This window comes from Carlito syrichta, unplaced genomic scaffold (assembly GCF_000164805.1).
Source record: "Carlito syrichta isolate Samal-C Ts95f unplaced genomic scaffold, Tarsius_syrichta-2.0.1 Scaffold63326, whole genome shotgun sequence".
Lineage (NCBI taxonomy): Eukaryota > Metazoa > Chordata > Mammalia > Primates > Tarsiidae > Carlito > Carlito syrichta.
In genome coordinates this window covers 192,605-210,610 of record NW_007007422.1, presented here as the reverse complement: position 1 = coordinate 210,610, position 18,006 = coordinate 192,605, and the positions used below count along the sequence as shown (strand labels likewise).

At 40.7% G+C, this 18,006-nt stretch overlaps 1 protein-coding gene across 2 annotated transcripts; it reads left to right on the top strand.

The window, feature by feature from the left end:
• The first annotated feature begins 625 nt into the window (after positions 1–625).
• LOC103252262 (spliceosome-associated protein CWC15 homolog) lies at positions 626–14,392 on the top strand. Of its 2 annotated transcripts, none has more exons than XM_008050899.1 (7): positions 626–726; positions 2,707–2,847; positions 3,409–3,521; positions 4,112–4,200; positions 5,660–5,767; positions 9,965–10,083; positions 13,921–14,392. In XM_008050899.1, the coding sequence occupies exons 2-7, from the start codon at positions 2,717–2,719 to the stop codon at positions 14,048–14,050; spliced, it is 690 nt and encodes a 229-aa protein (XP_008049090.1). In that variant the 5' UTR covers positions 626–726; positions 2,707–2,716; the 3' UTR covers positions 14,051–14,392. The 2 variants fall into 2 exon arrangements, with proteins under 2 accessions (XP_008049090.1, XP_008049083.1); XM_008050892.1 differs by having other exon boundaries at positions 626–766.
• The last annotated feature ends 3,614 nt before the right edge of the window (positions 14,393–18,006 follow it).

Sequence of the window (18,006 nt, the reverse complement as noted above, 5' to 3'; positions counted from 1 at the left end):
GAAACTGCTAGGGGAGAGAGGGGCATACCTCATCAACAAGGGTACCTGCATAATCAAAGTTTGTATACCTAACCCTGAATTGTACCCCACATCTTGATCAAAAATAAAAGAAAGAAAGAAAGAAAGAGAAAGATATAACAATATGAATACAACCTTTGCTTTGAAGTCTAATATTTTTTGCAGGAATGTTACCTTTATAAAGATCGTGGTTGCCCCCCTACCTATTTGTTATTTCTTCATTAATTAAATGAGCAGACTAGTTTTTCCGTAGCCCAACTCTCTAAGCTTGTTGGGTCCAGCTCAGGAGAAGGGATGGGAGTAGGAGTCGTGGCATTTAAAGTTTGGTGTACTCTTCCACGCTCTCTCCCGCTGGCCGGAGACGTGGTATGGCTACCTGGGGCTTTTCGTTCACGCAGTACGGAATGAAGGCGTCTAGGAGGGTTCCTGAAGGGATGAAATGAAGTTTAAAATCTCCAAAGTACTGATTTCAGCACGGCCCCCGCCCCTCGGGGCCGTGCGGGCCCCGCCCATCGCTACCGTCAGGCCGACTTCCACCCCAAGTCTCTGCTGATTGGTCGTTGCCTCCGCCCCTGAAGCGTGGCTAAAGCGCTTGGGTTTTGCTTCCGGGTCGCGGGCTTTAGTCCTGGGTGCAGAGGTGTCTCCAGCCGGTGGTCGTAATGGTGTCTGTATGATCTTCAGAGTCTGCTGCATCGGACCTCGGCCAAAGTGAGCGGCAGGAGGCTAGCAAATTATCTTCCTTATCTAGGTGAGGCGGGAAAGGGCCATTGGGTGTGAAGTCGGCTCCGGAGCAGCGGGCCGGTGGGAAGCTCGCTGCCTGCCCGGCGCGTCCGGAGCTCTCGGGCAGGTGGAGAGGAGCACAGCGTGAAGGCAGCTCTGCCCACCGCATTAAGCGGGCTCCAGTTTCCCCTCCTCCCACGCCGGCCCCCGCAGTGCTGGGCACAGGTGACGAGTCAGTGAGTGTCTAGAGATAGCCAAAGACAGGCTCCTGGGAGGCCAAAGTGATGATCCTCCAGCACCACAAAGCTCTGTGTCTCCTCTGGATACACGCCTTTATTCTTTTGGAAAATCAAGAGAAGTATACCAAAAAGTCAATTTCTACCACCTTCCCCCACACACTTGCTTTTCCAACACTAACACGCTTTTAGTAGCCCTGTCTGCTAGGCAGTATTCTTTTGGCTCCTCCAAGCAGAAAGTAACATAAGGAATGGGTCCCTGATTTTGGTTATCAGAATCCTTTGGGGTGAGGTTCTTTTTTTGAGCATTCCTTACATTGCAACCTACAGACGATCTGATTTGTATCATGATGGCTGTTGTAGGAGAAAATTGAGTCAACAAAAGATTGTTGAAAAATTTTGTCCATGTAACTGTCATTGAGGTTTTTAGCACACTTTCCTCCAGGAACTCAGTAACTTTGTCAGTAATTTTTTTTTGTTTTTTTTTGGCGTTTGTTTTTTACTAGCCTATTTGTGGTTATTTGAGGTTTAGATAAAATGCAAACTTTAGGGAGTCTCGTGGAGTAAGGTTGAGTTGAGATTTTTTTTTTTAACTAAGAAAGGTAGATTTATTAAGGAAAGATAAATTGTGAAGGACACAATGGGCAGGACAACAGCAAGAATGTCTAGTGTCTGCTGTTTGCTGCCAAGTTGAGAATTTTTAAAATTCAGTCCTAGCAGTACTGTTTTTACAAGGTCAAGTGACACTTTCTTATGTCAAGTGTCATAATTCTTATATAATCCTATGAAGAATATCCCCATTCTACAGGTAACAGAAACTTAAGCTAGGTGACTTGTCCAAGGCCACACAGTCAGAAGAAGAACAGGAACACAAACTGAGATCTTCATGACAGATTTGTGTGTGTGTGTGTATTAAATAAGAACTGCCTAAGCCTCATAATTTGCTTTCTTGATGACTTTTCCTTGAGAGGATTATTTAAACAAGTCTTGGGGAATGAGTTTTGGAGCTTACTTCCCTAGGATAGATACAAATTAATACTTATTTTAAAATGAGAGTTTGTATTGGGAGCTGGCCACGGAGCCCTACTGAGCGTTAGGGATCAGGAAGGGCTGTTGACCCCAAGACCACTATTCGGAGCTATTGACCCCATTTCCTCCCCGTTTCTACTCAGCACTAACCAGATTAAGCTCCTGTGAGCTCAAAACATAAAAACTCTGAGACTGGGACGAACACAAGCTAACTTTAGAAGCTCACTGCTCCCATTCTTCCACAAACTGCAGTTTTCGCTTTCACACAACTTATAGTTCAAACTCGTGTCACATCTAAGAGCCGTAGTATTGGTCACAGGCTTCTGGGTCATGATCTTAGGATTTATTGAAGGTGTAAATTGTAGAATACAGTTTTAGAAGAATGCGGCTGGGTTACTTGCAGGTAGCCCACTGTGAACTTTGGAAAGGGTTTAAAGGCAATCATTGATTAAGTTTTCATGGATTAAGGTTTTTGGTGGGTGAGGGACGCCCCTCCCACATCTGACTTTGTGTATAAAAGGCCCGTTGTAAATCCCAATAACACTCACATCACTTCTGCACTAAACCAGAGTCCAGTCTCTTTCTCTCTCTCTCTTTCTTCTTCCCCCCAATTGCCAACGCCATCTCCACCTTTGGGGTACCCTAAACCCGGCTGGAGCTGGTCTCCAGCAAGTTTGTTGTGTTGAAAATAACTTTTTTTCAGAGCCTAAAAGATGACAACAGCAGCTAGGCCAACTTTTGAGCCTGCGAGAGGAGGAAGAGGAAAAGGAGAAGGTGATTTGAGCCAACTCTCAAAACAGTATTCAAGCAGAGACCTACCCTCTCATACAAAAATAAAATACAGGTAATAAAGACTTTCACTTTTTTCTTGTTTACAAAACAAGACAAAATCTGTTAAATGGCATGGTCGTGATATGGTAGTATGTTTATGTCATTTGTCTATTTTCACAGGAATAGAATACAATAGAGGATTTAATACTAAAATTGTGCTGTATGATTTTGAAATGCTACCAGATATTCCTTCAGCAGAAACTCCTATTAATGAGGAATTTTCATATGTAGATGGAACAGTAGTGTATTACCTTAGAGAGACTGTGCACTATCAGCACTGGTCAACATGAAATTGAAAGTGTTGCTATAACATGCCCTGAGTTGAAATCATACTAACAAAAATTAAAGGCATTTTCATCAACCTGCAGCCTTATTATGAGAAAATACATGATTCAGTTTGTACTTTCTGAAATATTGGAAACATCACAAGAGGGCCTATTAGCAACCTTCAGATTAAATTATGACCTTGTCATCTTCCCCTTGTTATGTTTGAGCGACAAAATCTCATTCCTGAATAGTCTTCCATTGCTACAGGCCTGTGTATTTTTTAAGTAACCTCTTGTTTCTGCTCTAGACAAACTACTCAGGATGCCCCTGAAGAGGTTCGTAACCGTGACTTCAGGAGAGAATTGGAAGAAAGAGAAAGAGCTGCTGCAAGAGAGAAAAACAGGGATCGTCCAACCCGAGGTACTAACACTGTCCCAAATATTTGTCTCATAAAATTATGTTGTCGATAGTTTCTTTTTCATGTGGTAATTGAAAAAGGTTAATACTTTTGTTTGCTTTTAAAGATTGAGCTGTAACAATTTCATAGATGACTAGAGACGATAATGATATTCATTCAGATTCTATCTTTTAATGCTTCTATATTAGAAGGAATAGAGTGATCTAGGGATAGTTAGCCCTGGACATTTCAGTTCATTTTGAGGTGTTTTTGATTGTTTACAGCAGCCAGGCATCATGGTTTCTGTCTCTTCTCCTGTTTTTTTTTTAAACTGACTATTGGAAGGCTTCCAGTGTTATCATTTTATGTTGTCAGCATATATTAGCTATTGCTAGGACTTCCTGAGAGAGACTGCAGTTCTCATATTAAAATCAATACTTGTATTAATTCATTCATCAAATATTTACCAGAGGCTTATCTGCCAGGCACGATGGGTATGATCCCTGTTGTCATGAAGCTTTCAGTGTGGTCTCTTTGTACACAGAGTTCCCTAAAACATTATAAGAAATGCAGAATTTGTTTTAGTATACAAAAGGATGTTTGTTTTCCCCAGAACACACAACTTCCTCTTCAGTGTCTAAAAAGCCTCGGTTAGACCAGATTCCTGCTGCCAACCTGGATGCAGATGACCCTCTAACAGACGTATGTTTTGTTTCCTCCTTTTATCTCTAATTATTCATTTATTGTGTTTTCCTGAAATACTTTCTATGCTTTTGACCTTAAGAAGTGACCTGTATTTATTTTTACTGTTATTTAAATGTAACTCTGACCCTAGTCCTAAACTTTGTCATTGATGTTAAAGCAAAAAGTATTATTTTGTGGTAAGGACTTGAACAAGTTTGATCTGGAAAATCAAATAATGTAAACAATCCATTAAACACTATGCTTCCCCCAAAAATAACTCCTTGTACTAAGCCCTGGAGATTGGGCTACCATGTTATACACCTTCATAGGATACTCTCCACACTGGCCTCTCTATAAACAGCACCCTCTAGAATTGTACCCAGAGACCTTTCCACTTTAGATAGGGTGCCCCCTCCAAACATGCAGTGCACTTAATGATGCTCTCTGTGCTCAGAGAGGAAAGTAATCGAGCAGAAGATTTTCAAGGATCACTATATCAACATTAAAATTCAGTGAGACCTGACCTCTAATTAATCTGTAATTAATTTGCCATTTTCTATATACAGTATGGTGAAAATATCTGAGTGACTTCCTATGAGTCCACATCCAATTATGTATATATCAGCAATTAATTCTAGAGTCGAATGATAGAGTTACTAATAATAAAACAGGAAACCCAGTTTTAAGTAAAATTTAATGATTATTTGTTTGAAATTACCCTCTTTTGGGAATTTAGTACCCTTTTTTGCACTTTTGATTATCCTTACTTGCCAGCTTAAAGTTGTTTTGAGTCACATAAAATGATTGTAACTCATAACTCTATTAGGGTATTACACTGTACATATGTACTATGTTTTAGTATAAAGTGTTACTTTTCTGTTTTTAGAAATATTTTCATATGGAAATTTCCTTTTGGCCATGTAAATTTGAAAGTTACTTTGTCAGGTGTTGGCCTTTTAATAGGTATTCATAAGATTTTGTTTGTTTGTTTGTTTGTTGAGTTGGAGTTGGAGTCTCACTCTGTCACCCAGACTGGAGTGCAGTGACCGCTCCCGGCCACCGCAGCCTCGACTTGCTGGGCTCCGGTGATCCTTCCGCCTCAGCCTTCCAAGTAGCCGGAATTACAGGCGCGTGCTACCACGCCTGGCTAATTTTTTTAAATTTATTGTAGAGATGAGGTCTCGTCTGCCCAGGCGGGTCTCGAACCCGCGGGCTCAGGCAATCCACTCACCTCAGCCTCCCAAAGGCGCGGGATTACAGGCTGAGCCACCGAGCCCAGCTCCATAAGATTTTTTATGAGGTTTTATTTTAGTTTTTAGTTGACTCTTAATCATTAATCATGATATTTAGGTGTATTTACCTTTCCCACTATGAAAATTAATTATCTCTCAAAGATTTGGTAAATGTAATTTTTATGGAAAAAATGAATACTGTATATTTTCTCTCCAATATCCTTGGCTATGACTTCTTATTTTAGGAGGAAGACGAAGATTTTGAGGAAGAAAGTGATGATGATGATACCGCAGCTCTTCTTGCAGAACTGGAAAAAATTAAAAAAGAAAGAGCTGAAGAGCAGGCTAGAAAGGTAGAGTCAAAGCGTTAAATATTTACATCTCCCCATCTTCTCACACATGCTAAAGTAGAAATACTTTTGAATTCAAGTAAAACCTTCTTATATTAGGAATTTTCCTCACCATGGCTAAATATTATAGCACTTATAGATCTATGAATCTGATTATTCTTATGACATCCCAGGTGTCCTGGTTATGGAAAAAATTTTTTCCAAATAGTTCAGTATAGTAAATAATATTAATCAAATTGTGATTATTCACTATTTTGTTTGTTCAGCACATTGAGTCAATGTCTACTAAGTGTCAGAAGAATCAGTGATGATTAAGATAGAGTCATGGTCTACAAAGATTATCTCTCCTCTCTTTGTTTTCTGACTAAGCACTGTTGAGACACTCTGTCAATAGTTGTTATATAACCTAGGGCAAGTTACCTCACTTCTCTGAACCCCACAGTCTCTCCATTTATACAATAAAAGAAAAGAATATGTAACACAAAGACAGTTAAAACTTTGAATGAATTATTCAGAGTAGTGACAATAAGAGATGAAACTTGCGGAGGCAAGCACAGGTCAGAGCATTAGAGGTTTGTGAAACGACACTGAAGGAGTCTAAATTTTGTTCTAAAGGATATCAGAAGCCAGTTGATTTTAGCAGGAGATTGATAAGACTGGATATGCATTTTTGAAAGATTACTCTGGCAAAATTAAGGAGGATGGATCGGAAAAAACTGAATGAATGGAGGCTAGTCCATTAAACCTCAGATGCACTTAAGAGAATCTTAGCTTGTATAAGAGGAGTGAAATTGAGAGAGTAAATAGATGCTGGTTGAGCTATCAAGGAGTCCGAGTTGACCAGATAAAGTGACTGATTGTGGCAGCAAAGGTGACCTCTAGTTTCTGGGTAGCGTCTGTGCCATATACTGATACTGGGAATGCAGAAGCATGAGCACGTTTAGGCAGAGAGAAGAGAGGTGATAAGTTCTATCTGAGCATGTTGAATTTGACCCACTATGAGACATTCAAGTAGAGGTGTCAGCCCCCGGTTTCAGCCAGAGCAGCACAGCTTTTTCTGTGGATTTCTGTGTAAGATTTTATTTGAAAATTATTCTATTTAAAAAAAAGAAAGAGGGAAAAAGACCTGGAGGGAAAACACTAACCTAGGTTAATGCAAAGTAGCATTCAGGGGAATCAGAAGGGCCAGAGAAGAATTCAGAAACAAGGTAGAATTTGAGATAGGCTTTGAAGACTGTTAGAATTCAGAGAGGAAGAAGCAGAATTTGAAAATACAATTCTTATTAAAGTTTGGTATAGGAGAGCATAATTCCTTTAATAGCTTATAGTTCTTGCATCTAATTTTTAAAAATCATAGAATTATAAGAACCTTCCCAGCCTCACTTGTAGACCACTAGAGGGCGGTTGTTCCAGATTCTTACGGCTTGCCTGACAGCTCTGAGTACATAAAGAGATAAGCAATTTAAATGCTTTTGGTTGACTGTTAGGGAGGGGACACGTTTTAGACAGAAGGTTTCACAGTTTTGTGAGCTTTATACAATCTTTTTGTACAAAAATGTGTTATTTCTTGGGGTTGAATGACAATTTTGTTTCTTTTATCTTTGTTTCTCTTTCTATTGGCTGGTTTTTGAGGTGCCCCACAATAAGATTTTCAGACCAATTAGCCTATGTCAGAGATCAGCACACTTTATAGAAAGAGTCAGATAGTCAATATTTTAACCCAGCTGGCCATACAGCCTCTGCTGCAACTACTCATTTCTGCAGTTATAGTCCCAAAGCAGCCATAGGCTGAGTGTGGCCATGTTCCTGTAAAGTTTTATTTACAAAAATGAGGTCATTCAGATTTGACCCATGGACTCTTCAGCCACCAGCCTATATTCATGAAGCAAGGTTCACTTTAAAATTACTTCCACACAGTCTCTTTTTTTCTTAAAGTGTTGTCATCAAAATATAACAAAATGGAATTTGTATTTGTTTTAAGATAGCATGTTAATAGGTAGACCTAGATTTAGCTAAGGATTTTAGACATTCTATATTCCGAATTCTTAGAATGGAATTGAGGATCATTTGAATTTGAAGAGGTTGATACTAAAATAAACATAAAGAAAGACAATGTTCTTACTGATGAAGGATGAGAGGAATAAAAATAGAAAAGTCAGTAACAATAAATCACAAGAACAAAATGAATAAGCTTCAGGTAGAGCAGTAGAAATCCGTGTTCATTGTAGATAGTTTTTTACATGGTAGTTTGTCTTCTTTTAGGAGTTAAAGTCTTGGTTAATAATAATGTATAACCAAACCTAGAGATGTAAGTTTACAGGGCTAGTAATTTAAAATACAATTATTTTTAATCACAGTTGTGTATAGCCCTTTTAAAATTGAGAAAATAGCTTTGCTAAATGTGTGTTTTTGATGTTTAATATTTCTTAACTTACTAGAGTATGTGTATTTGTTAGGGTACAGACAGGGTGAGGGCGGAGTGCTGGAGGGGTGAGGGGTGGCGCAGCACCAGTAACCCAGAGATCCAAGTAAATGCAAAGAATTGCAACACACAAAAAGGTTAAGAAAGAAAAGTTTATTTAAAAGTAAACTAGAGAGAGAAAAGAAAGAAAGAAGATTCGTCTCAAAGAGCACATGGCCATACCAGAGTAGCAAGGCAATGGCCCCTGGTTGCTTGTGGTTGAGTCCTTTTAACAATTCCCCTACATGGGGGAAGATCATTAAGGTGATTGGGTGGTGGTCTGCTTCCACATCATGAAGGGGCAAGCTTAGTTACTGACTCAGGTGATGGACAGCAGGCAGATGGGTGGGTTATCCATGTGATCGCTGCCTTGGTAGGGCTTATCTGTGTCACCTAGGTCACAAAGGGCTGATTAGGTTAACCCTGGAGGCAGGGAGGAGTCCTGCAAAAAGATTTGTTAGACATTTGCAATTCACAAACTCAGACATTTGCAACTCACAAATTCCTTGACCAAAGGTGGGGTGGTCACATTATTACTTTTATGACTTTGGCCAGCCAAAGGGTGACCTTTGATCTTCAGCCTTGACAAGGAACCTAAATGTTTACTAGAGATTATTATGCTCAACCATGAATGGTTGGGCTGTCCTGGTCTTGTACCTGAAGGAGATTTGCTATGGGGGGATGGGATGGGATAGGCTGCTTGTTCTGCAGTAGAATGTCTGAACAGCTTTCTAAAGGTTATGCTGAGGCAAAAAGACTAAACCCTTTCAGTATTAAATCATTCTCTTAAAATCTAAAGCAATTGGCTGAGTGCAGTGGCTCACACCTATAATCCCATCACTTTGGGAGGCCAAGGTAATTGCCTGAGCCCACGGGTTTGAAACCAGCCTGGGCAACTTGACAAGACCTCATCTCTATAATAAATCAAAAATTAGCTGGGAGTGGTGGCACATGCTTGTAGTTCCAGCTACTTGGAAGGCTGAGGCAGAAGGATCACGTGAGCCCAGCAGGTCGAGGCTGCGGTGGCCATGAGCATGCTACTGCACTCCAGCCTGGGAGACAGTGAGACTCCAACTCAAAAAAAAAAAGCAATTGATTTTATATATACTTCAAGAAAGAAAACAGATACACATCTTATAGCATTTTATAGCATTTCAGAGTTGAAAGAGACTATTGTATGATGGCAATAACAATATGTATTGTTACTGAAATATTTATGATAAAAATGTCAGATTATTTTATTTTGATGAGTGACACTTTCTGGTGTGTCTTAAAAAGCCCCTCAAAAAAGAAAGAAAACCTTACCTTGATGGTTTTCTTCCCATAAAATCCTAATGGTTTTGGTTTTTTTTTAATGAGATAATATAAGAAAATCAAAGCTGGGTGTGGTGGTTCACACCTGGAATCCCAGTGCTTTGGGAATTCATTGTGGAAGTATTTCTTGAGCCTGGGAGCTGGACACTAGTTTGGGCAACGAAGTGAGACCTTGTCTCTGCAAAAAATTTTAAAAATTAGCCAGGCATTGTGGAGTACACACACCTATATTCCTAGCTAATCAAGAGGCTAAGGCAGGAGACTTTCTTGAGCCCAGGAGTTTGAGGTTACGGTGCACAAGATTGCACCCAGCCTGGGTGACGGAGGGAAGACTCTGTCTTTAAAAAAAAAGAAAGGATAAAAAAGAAAAAAATTAGACCCAGAGTTAATATAAGTAAATGTGAATTTTTTTTAATCATTGGCAGGAACAAGAACAAAAAGCTGAAGAAGAGAGAATTCGCATGGAAAACATTCTGAGTGGAAACCCTCTGCTTAATCTCACTGGCCCATCCCAGCCTCAAGCCAACTTCAAAGTTAAAAGAAGGTACTACACAATAATGGCCTGTGTGTGTGTGTGTGTGTGTGTGTGTGTGTGAGCAAAGTACATTATGTAAAGCCTCTAAAACCCCACCTTTTTATTGATACTATTCTCTGTAAGATTGTAGAGTAATAGAAGAAACTAAATGAAAGAAAATAGCCTTATTTTCAGTAGATAGTTCTGATAATCAGCTGTGTACCAGATAATGATCTAAGCACTAGGGATAGAGTAAAGAACTGAGCCCTTGACCCCACAAAGCTTATATTTTAGGTGTGTGTCAAGGGTCCCCAAGACCACCCCTCCCATTCAGAGACTTATTAGAAGAATTAAGGGGACTTGCCATATAGTTATACTCATGGCTAAGGTAATAAAGATACAGAGATGGATTATAAGGGGGAAGGACACAAACAGAGACTGAAGGAATCTGGGTGCAGACTTCGCTATGCTCTGTCTCTCCCATGAGTGGTCACACAGAGCTAACTGCTTCCCCCAGCAGTGAAAATGCAGCAGCATGTGTCAGTGTGTCTGCCCAGGGAAGCCCAGGTTTTTGTTGGAGCTAGTCATATAGGCAACTTCTGCTTAGCACATACCCAAATTGTCTCTCTAAAGGAAAGTAGATGTTCAGCCTAAGTCATATTACTTATAAACTCTAGGCACCATGGCAGTGAGAAGATTTCTGAAACCCAGTTTCCCAAATGCTAGCCTATGGCCAACCTAGCTCATAAGCCTTTCTAAGGATAGAAGTCGTAGACCTGCTATATGTTAACTCTTTTCCATACAGGAAACTGGTATGTGTTTGGAGGGATAAAGCAGAGGACTGAAGAGGGAGACACTATAAACAGAAGTACTGTATGTAATGCCTCAGATGGTGATATGGAGAAAAATATAACAAAATCCTATAGGAGGTGCTGAGTGGAGGAAGGTTGGTCGTATTGTGTATAAGGTGGTCAAGGAACCCTTTAGACCTAGCTTTTAAACTATATTTACTATTTGACCCCACATCCACTGCTCCTGTCTCCCATCTGGAGTGACACACTACCACTAACCCTCTCTTGCTTACACACTCACCACCCTCTCCATCCCCCCACCAGTTTTTTCCTCAACACAGCAGTGTGGCCCTTTTAAACTGAGAAGTCAACAACAGCTTCCTCTTCTAAACCTTCCAGTGGTTTTCATCCACAGTGAAAACCCATCCTTAAAATAGTTTCAGCTACTTAGAAGGCTAAAGTGGAAGGATCGCCTGAGCCCAGCAAGTCAAGGCTTTAGTGGCCATGAGCATGCCACTGCACTCCAGCCTGGGCAACACAGAGTGAGATCCCGACAAAAAAAAAAAAACTACCTGCTATGTGCAGAGGCAACAGTGTAGTTAAGGAAGGATTGCTGACAAGGTGATGTTTTGTCAGAGACTAGACTAAGGTATTTGACCTGAGCAACTGAGAGGATAGAGATGGGAAAGACTGTGATTAAGGTTTGAGGATAGATGAGGTGGCAGATTTCAGACATGGTCCGTTGGGGTGTTGCATCCAACTCTGAGGAGATGCTGAGTAGGTAGCCTGATGCAGTTCCGGAATTAGTCCAAGCTGTAGATAATAGATTTGGGAGTTATCCGCTTATAGACAGTTTTTAAAGCTATGAGATAGGATGAGATCACCTAGAAAATGGGTGTAGCTAGAAAAGAGAAGTCAGAGGACTGAGCCTGACACAATGTTTAGAAATCGGTGAAATGACTAGTTACCAATACCCGTTCTAATCATCTGCCCGACCTCTTGATATACCAGGTGCCTAATAAATATTGATTGAATGAATTTTGAATGAAAACTAGACTGAAAAGGAGCAGCCAGTGAGGAAGGAGAAGAACCAAAAGATGATGGTGTCTTGGAAATGAAGCAAGCTAGGTGTTTTAAGAGAGAGGAGTGATCATCTGGGTCAGATATGTCAGGGAAGAGCATTTTGGTGTTGGGTAGGAGGGACAAAAAGCCTGTTTTGAGTGAGTTGAGAAGAGAGTAGATACAGAAGAAACTATACTGATTATATATAGATTAAAATTAGACTTTATTATTTGTTTTTCTGTTCTTTTTGGATGCAGATAGAATCGGAGATAGATTTCTGTGTCCTGTTCGCTCAGCTTCTTACATTTCTGTGTACTGCCTCAGTGATAATGTTACTATTTTCCCAAGGTGCTCACATCCTTTGCTTATTTCCCATGTGCAGTTTCTCCTGGCTAACAAACGTGTGCATATAAACTTTATAAGGTTTTGTATTTTATATATATTTATGAGAGTATCTGTATTATGTACATGGGTTTGTTTTATATGCTAGATAATACTCTGAAATCATACTTTTTTATTTTCTATAACACATTTTTTTAAAGCTTGTATATTGTAGAATCCAACCAGAGTTCTGCCCCGAGCTCTTCAGCTGATATTTCTCCACGGTTAATGTGAATGTGGGCCACACATTAGCCTTAACAGTTATTCCTCAGTAGTTCCTTCTCCTTTTGTGGCCCTATGATGTGAAAACAACAGTGGATGATTATAAAATGCTAACTGACAAAAGAGGAATAGATAAAATCCTTAAAACCACATAATATAAGCTACAGTAAATGGATCTGTTACTATCATCTAGAGATGTCTACACTAATATGTCTACACTAATACCAGGGTGGTTCTAAGTGCTGCCTCTTTGTTTTAGACCTGAAACATTAAATATTTATGCAGTTAAAATCCTGTATTTCTGCTTTTTAACTCAGAAGTTTCTTTTACTGGAGAAATAAGAATATTTCATATATTCTAAATAGGAATTGTCCCTCCTGCTATAATAAAGCAAGATTATGTTTTAAGGATTACTTCATCATTGTGTAATTGCTGCATCAAATGATGTATGTATTGAGCATCTTTCTGTGTGGTGACTAAGCTTTGCAATGCATAAGAAGGGGCCCCCAACAAAGCAGAATTTGTTTATAATAAATTGTGTATTCTTACATGTTTAAACCTGATTCACCTTCAAAGCACTCTCTAATGCAGTACACCTACTGAGACCCTTTTTCCATTACTCAAAACAGTTTTTGAACTCATCTTTTTTTTTTTTTTTTTGAGTTGGAGTCTCACTCCGTCGCCCAGACTGGAGTGCAGTGGCCGCTCCTGGCCACCGCAGCCTTGACCTGCTGGGCTCCGGCGATCCTTCCGCCTCAGCCTTCCAGTAGCCGGAATTACAGGCACGCGCTACCACGCCCGGCTGATTTTTTGATTTGTTGTAGAGATGAGGTCTCGCCAAGTTGCCCAGGCGGGTCTCGAACCCGCCGGCTCAGGCAATCCACTCACTTCAGCCTCCCAAAGCGCTGGGATTACAGGCTGAGCCACTGAGCCCAGCTGAACTCATCATTTCTGATGGCTTTTAGTGCTTCTGCCGATTTTTGTTTCACCTCTTCCACACTGGCAAAACGTTTCCCTCTGAGGACTTTTTTCATCCAGGGAAACCAAAAAAGTCGCTTGGAATGAGACCAGGTGAATAGGGAGGGTGGGTCATGGGGGTCATGCCATTTTTGGCCAGAAACTGCTGAATACTTAGCATGGCATGAGCAGGTGTAGTCATGGTGGAAAAACCAGTCACCTGTTTACCACAACTTGGGATGTTTCTTCTGCAAATCATAACGTAACCTTCTCAAAACTTTCAGATGAAAACTTTGGTTGACCATTTGGTCTGGAGGAAAAAATTTCAAGTCTACTACTCCAAAAGATAATTCTGGTTTTTTGGGAGAATTCCTCCCCCACCATAGTATTCTTGTCTCCTGATAGAAACATTATAAGATGTTTCTTTTTCATTATGTTTCTTTTTTCCCTTCAGGTGGGATGATGATGTCGTCTTCAAAAACTGTGCAAAAGGTGTGGATGATCAGAAGAAAGACAAAAGATTTGTTAACGATACACTGCGGTCTGAATTTCACAAAAAATTCATGGAGAAATATATTAAGTAGCACCATTTTGTGGGCTTAAAGACTGTAAAATGTAAAGGATCATTCTGAGTTTATTTTGATGAGTTTTTTTTCTTTTCCCTGTCTAAATTGTGTGTAGGCATCCCTAATTCTTAATTCCAAAATATATTTTTCTTTAGTGATACTTTGATAATGGACTTGAGAGTACATTTAATTGTTTCCATTCTCTGAATGTTTTCAGCTGTATGTTTTCTTTTTAATGTGAGAAAAGGGAATCTGCTTGTAATAAATATTTTTGATGTAAATAACCATATCTGTTCCCCCAACATTTTGTTGGAACTTATGCAGTTTATAAAGCATTGCATAATTTATTTTGAAAAGTTACCTCTGTGTGTTGTGTTTGTGCATTAACTCCCCCCCCCCCATTTCTCTCATGTCGATACAAGGTCAGTTAATTCATAATTTTCTCAATGTTTCTTAAGAGTGTGATGAAAGATGAGAGGAACTCCATTTTGGACCACGTGTTGGTATGGAGGAGTGTCATTAAGGAGTAAGTGCCCCAGGCCTGTATCTGGGAGAGCACCGGGGATCTCTCACTCTGCAGGCGCTCCTTTTTTTCACTTGGTCCAAGAGGAGAGCTCCACAAGCATCTTTAGGAAGTACACAACACTCACCTGTGTTCTCCTGTATTCTCAAATGCCATGTTTCTCCTGAAAAAGAGTCTGTACACTGATGTACATGGAAAGGCTGGGGAATTTTCAAATCAAAACCTTAGGAAGTAGGATTTTATTATCTTGGAGGTTATGTCTGGGCAGGAGAGCTAGACTCTACTAAAAGCAGTCCTGGGAAATGAAGTTTTCCTAAACCTGAGCTTTGAGTTAAGAGAGCCACTTGTGACAGAAAAGTTGGGACTGGAAACTGAGCCTTCTACAGAGACCCATTTATAGGATCCCTTGACCCTGAGTGATTGAGATTGGTAAGGCTGAAGATAAAACTTTCAAAACAAAATAACATGTTCCTTACCACTATTTATTTAAATCCTTTTCTTTAAGACATTAATTCAGCATTTTCCCAGTGGAAGCTTGGGCATATGTCTGAGTCAGGACTGAAACTGGACTGGAAACTGAGCCCACATCTTGACTCCACATTTACATTCCACATTTTTTTTCAAGCTGAACTGTTTACACAAAATGGTGAATACTTCAGCCAGTGTTTTTTAAAAGCTTTAATCATAATATTAAAACCTTATTTTTGTCTCCAAAATTTACAATGTACAAAGCACCTTTATATTCATTTTTAGTTTTCCTCATTGCAACACTGTGAGGTTGGGAAGAACTACTGGGTTATTCAAAGTCTAGGAAGAGCCAGGCGAAATGACTCACACGTATAATCCCAGCACTTTGGGAGGCAAAGGTGAGAGAATTGCCTGAGCCCAGCAGGGTTCGAGACCAGCCTGGGCAATTTGGCGAGACCTCATCGCTACAATAAATCAAAAAATTAGCCAGTTGTGGTGGCACAAGCCCGTAGTTCCAACTACTTGGAAGGTTGAAGTAGAAGGATCACCTCAGTCCAGCAGACCACTGTGGTCATGAGCATGCCACTGCACTCCAGCCTGAACAACAGAGTGAGACTCCAACTCAAAAAAAGAAAAAGTCAAGGACAATTCAGTTCAAGTCAGGTAACTTGATTAAGATGAATACATGATTGATAATGTGTAAGCACCTTACAATTACATAAAAATGTGCTTACAGATGTGATTGGCATTACCAGATTTTCAAAACCATAGTTTTTGAATCGCTTTATTTTTTAGCATCTCAGGGGTCTGTGCCTCATACCTGGGGGTCTGACTGAGGTGTACTCCAAGATCCACTTAATTTCAGATTCCCTGTTTGAGCCTGAAGGGTTTAGGAAGAATCAGAGTAAAGCTAATGTCATTGATTCTTTTCTCCTTTTTCCTATGGTTTCCCAATATGAAACTGTAACCGGAGTTACAGACCCAGGACACATAAATGTGTTGTTAGCTTTCAGATTCACAACACAGGTGATGGCAAACTTAGCTAAAATGTCTTGCATCCTCCTTGCAAAATACTTTGTGTTGGAGTGGTTGAGGGATCTGTCTTAGCCCTTCAAGGACTGATGCTGAGTGGAAAGAGCCAGGGCTTTGCAGCCAAACGAACCTGGGTGTGAAACCCGGCTCTGCCACTTGGGGCTTTATTAGAACTAACAGTTACTGAATGCTCACCAACTGCATTTGTACTGCATTCATCTAATCAACACCACTCCCTGTAAGGTAGGCATTATTATTTTCCCCATTTTATTAATAAGGACGCTGAAGTTTGTAAGAGAAGTTTAAAGACAAGCAAAGTCATAAACCCTTAAGGGAGGAAGGAGGACCAAGACTGAAACCTAGAGACCTACTCTAAGTCCATTGACTACCGCTTCGTGCTAATTAGCTCTTCTGACTGTTTTCTCTCCTGTGAAATGATAACAAGACAATCATGAGGGAGCTTTGTGAAGATTAAATAATTTAATGTTTAAGTATCTGGCAGGTATATAGTAAGGAGTTCCTTCATGTTCACGTCCCACCTGCCTCTACTAGCATTTAGCAGGGGCTGACTGAAAGCTGGAAAGCCTGGTCTTGTTCTATCATAAAGGTTTGGTTCTGAATGAAGAGGCTCCCTGGCCCCTCAGAGCTTGGGTTGGCCCATAGGTATGGCCTGGATGGGCTTTGTTGGTTGCTAGATTAGAAACAAAGTCATAGAGATTCAAGTAAAATGGAGGTTTATCTTAAGAATACTTAGAAAGCACTTCCTCTGGCCAGCTCTTTCTCAGCTTCCTTCTATTGTCTTCCCCACTTTCTCTGCATGACTTGGTTTTTGGACTACAAAACTGGAGGTCACTCATTTCATACTTCCAGCTTCCCTGAAAGGGGTTCTTCATGACCTTCTAGCTCCACTGGCCAATAGACCCCCTATCCTGAGACAAAACTGGTGGTCAGGAACCCAGTTACCTAAAACAAATACAGGCAAAAACAGGGAGATGTTGACAATACAATCTCTAGTAGATGTGGCTTGAGATACTCACCTAGACATATGGTAGACAAAACCTGGAAACAGAAGATACCATAGCTGTGACATTACACTCTTCAGAGGCAGTGCCTGCATGGATCCCACACCATGCTGTACACACAGCGTGGCCTCTCTTGAGACTGTGTGGCTTCGAAGTTTGCTATTTTGGAGAAAACACTTATAGAGTGGAAAGAGCCCTGGAGCCCAAGGAAATTTTAAATTTTAGTTCTACCACTTTCTAGCTCTATGGCCGTAACAAATTACTTAAATCTCTGAGACTCAACTTCCTCTGTACAGTAGCAACAACACCTGAAAAAGCTGAAGGTTAGAGGGGATGTTAAGCACCTAGTTCATAGAATTGTTGGGGGCTCTTGAAGGGTGGTAATATTCCCTTGTCCTCCTCCCTCAATTTTCCAGTCGGCTAAGAAACAGAGAAACATTAACTGAGGATCCCAGCCAACTTCCTGGCTCCAGTGCAGCCCTAAGGCCCCATGCTCGGAGAGCGGCATCCTCAGAGTGTAATGTCAGCCATTGCTGTCTTAAAATTGCTCATAATTTTATCTTTGAATGTGTGTTGTGTTAAATATTACGGGACGGTGGGGGTCTTGGAGCCTAGGTTCACATGCAGTCCTGGCTCCTGGCCTCTTCAGGACAGGTTCACTGCAGCCCCCACCCAGGGCAGGCCTAGGTGCAGGCTCGGGGTGGAGCAGGTGCCCACCAGGCACGGGTGGAAAAGCGGGAACCAGGAGAGCAATGGCCTGGGGAGCCCTGCTGGGTCAGTTCCTGCTGGATTCTGGAAGCATGGACACCAGGGAATACGGTGAGGCATGTCCTGTCCTTAGGGCACCTTCTCAGAGCTAGGACTAATTGAATTGAACCACTCCTGGGGGAGAGGATGGGGCAAGCCAAAGGGAGAGGAGACCATTTGTG